The 2,293-nt window shown below is 59.2% G+C and overlaps 1 protein-coding gene across 1 annotated transcript; it reads right to left on the reverse strand.

Moving 5' to 3' along the window:
* Positions 1–461: 461 nt before the first annotated feature.
* Positions 462–1,980, reverse strand: PRELID1 (PRELI domain containing 1). Its single transcript, XM_009700172.1, has 4 exons — positions 1,753–1,980; positions 1,562–1,675; positions 1,204–1,282; positions 462–753 (listed from the first exon to the last, which is right to left on the reverse strand). Exons 1-4 carry the CDS (start codon positions 1,885–1,887, stop codon positions 617–619), a joined length of 465 nt encoding a protein of 154 aa, XP_009698474.1. The 5' UTR covers positions 1,888–1,980; the 3' UTR covers positions 462–616.
* Positions 1,981–2,293: the final 313 nt, after the last annotated feature.

Genomic DNA, 2,293 nt, shown 5'->3' on the forward strand with positions numbered 1-2,293 from the left:
TGGGCCGCTGAGCGGCACCGGCCATGATGCTGGGTGCACGGGGCTGGCACAACACGGTGGCACCTGCTGTGCACCGCAATGCATTGCAAGAGGTGCTGCAAGAGGGCCCAGCGTCACAGGGACACTCTCCCACCTCCCCTCATGCACCCCCAGGCAGGCTGGAGGCCGGGGGCTGCCTGACCCAGGGGTGGGGTAGCACTGCCCCCAGCAGACAGGGCTACAGGAGGGCTCTGCCACCCCTGGAGAGCCAGGAAGGGGAAACAAGTGCATTAAGCAACCTGCCTTCACGCTCCCGCAGCAGCCCTACTCTCTTGTATGTACCCAACACTATTCTAGTAAACGCACTTGGTGAAACCCCTGCCTGTGTCTTGCCTGCGAGCCCAGCACCCCGGCAGTGGGCTGGACTCCTGGAGCGGAGGGCAGTGCTGGGCTCTGATCTAGCTAGGCCAGCCTTGGGCAAATCAGAGGTGGCAGTAGATTCTTTAATGATAATTACATCTCAGAAAGGGTCTAACAGCAGCTGATTGTCAGACTTGTACAGTTTGTTTAAAAATATAAAATCTAAGGAGGCTCCTATCTGTTCTGGTGCAGCCGGCATGCACCTGTGCCCAGCCCCTCACACGTACTGCTTCTTCTTGGTGGCTGCCTTGCTCGCCAAGTCCTTGGCTTTCTCTGTAGCAGCCAAAGCCGTCTCCTTGGCTTTCTCGGTCGCTTCCTTGGCTGTCTCCACCAGTGTTTTGGAGGGAGCTTCTCCTGGAAACGGAAGTTGTTAACCCAGCCCCAGTGGGCCCCTGCCCTGCCCCGCCCCAACACAGGAGTGCCAGCTCATGCAAGCTACACTGGCCCTGTCACCTTGGCACAGAGGTGACTTCCCCATATGGGAGGGAAGAAGAGCCCAGGCGCTCCTGACCTGCGTGCGTCAGGGCACGTCATGAAAGGGAACTGCAGGCACGTGATTGCTGCTGCATGACATCCCCCTCCTGCCTGCACTCCACCCCTGCCCAGCCCTATAACTGCTGCCTGGCTGCTCCGTTCAGGAAGAGCAAGCTGTGCCAAGACATGGGGGCAAAGGCAAGGGATGAGGATTTCACAGTCAGATTAGTTCAAGCCACGACCTGCTCATGGACTGGAGTGTTCCCAGTGTGACCTGTTAACTCCAAAAGACCCGTCCTGGTCAGCCTCAGCCTGCCCTTGGGTACTCACCTTGCATTCTTGCTAGCACGTATTCAAATCCCTTAGTGCTCTTGGTCACGTTGCTTTTGAACCTGGCCAGACCAAACTCCTGCAAGGGAAGAATCAGTGAATGTGCAAGCCCAGCTCCCTGGTCATACACAGCCCCTGGGGCTTTGTCCCAGCTTGACCAGTCCGAAACATCTGGTGGGCTCACGCCCACCCACACTGATGGTTCTGGGTGCCCCAAGAGCTCATAAGGATGGGGGGAATGAAGGGAAATGGTGGAAAAACCAGCAAAGGGAAGGGGTAAAGTAGGGAAGAGCAGCAGCTTTAAGGCCTCTCCAAAGAGGGGGTACACAGTGGTGCTTGAGCAGTTGGCAGTGCTCACCTGGACAGCCCGTGAGACGCCAAACAGGCTGGAAGAGACCCAGGCTTCTCGCTTGACCTGGGTCCAGTTGCTGTTCTCTGGGTTCACCTGGTACACGCAGCGTTCCTCTACCACCTGGAAGAGGCACAACCCGGCTGTGGGCACTGAGGGGCACCTACCACCTGGCTGCACACCCGCCTGCGGGCACCTACCATGAGACGCACGTGGTTGATGTTCCAGGTGAATGTGGTCATGGTTCGGTTCTTGGGGTCCACAATAGAATCCTCCAGGATGTAGACGGAGTGGGCGACGTTGGCCGGGAAGAAGCGCTCCGCCCAGCGGGGCATCCGGTTGGTCTTGGTCAGGAGCCGCCGGGAGAGCAGCTTGTGGTCCGCCGTCACCTCCCGGTGCACAATGTCTTCAGTCAGGACATGTTTGCTAAAATGAGGAGGGGGAATAAAATATCAGGCCCTGCTCCTGGTCAACAACCCCCTGGGGCTGGGAACCATCAGGCACTGTAGGGGGGGAAGGGCTGTGATATTAAGGGAGAGGGGGAACCAGCTGACCCTGGGAACGGCTGGTGTGGGGAACCCGTCCCAGCACACTCTGGAAGAGGGCGAGGGACGTGGGACTCCCGGGGAAAGGGCTGCGGGGCGGGGACGGCACCATCCCGTGGGGCACAGAGGTGGAGGACGCTAAGTTCCGAGGACCCCTTGGAGACGGGTAGAAGGCCGCGGCAGATCCCGGGGAGGG

Source organism: Cariama cristata, unplaced genomic scaffold, assembly GCF_000690535.1.
Source record: "Cariama cristata isolate BGI_N322 unplaced genomic scaffold, ASM69053v1 Scaffold38255, whole genome shotgun sequence".
Classification (NCBI taxonomy): Eukaryota; Metazoa; Chordata; class Aves; order Cariamiformes; family Cariamidae; genus Cariama; species Cariama cristata.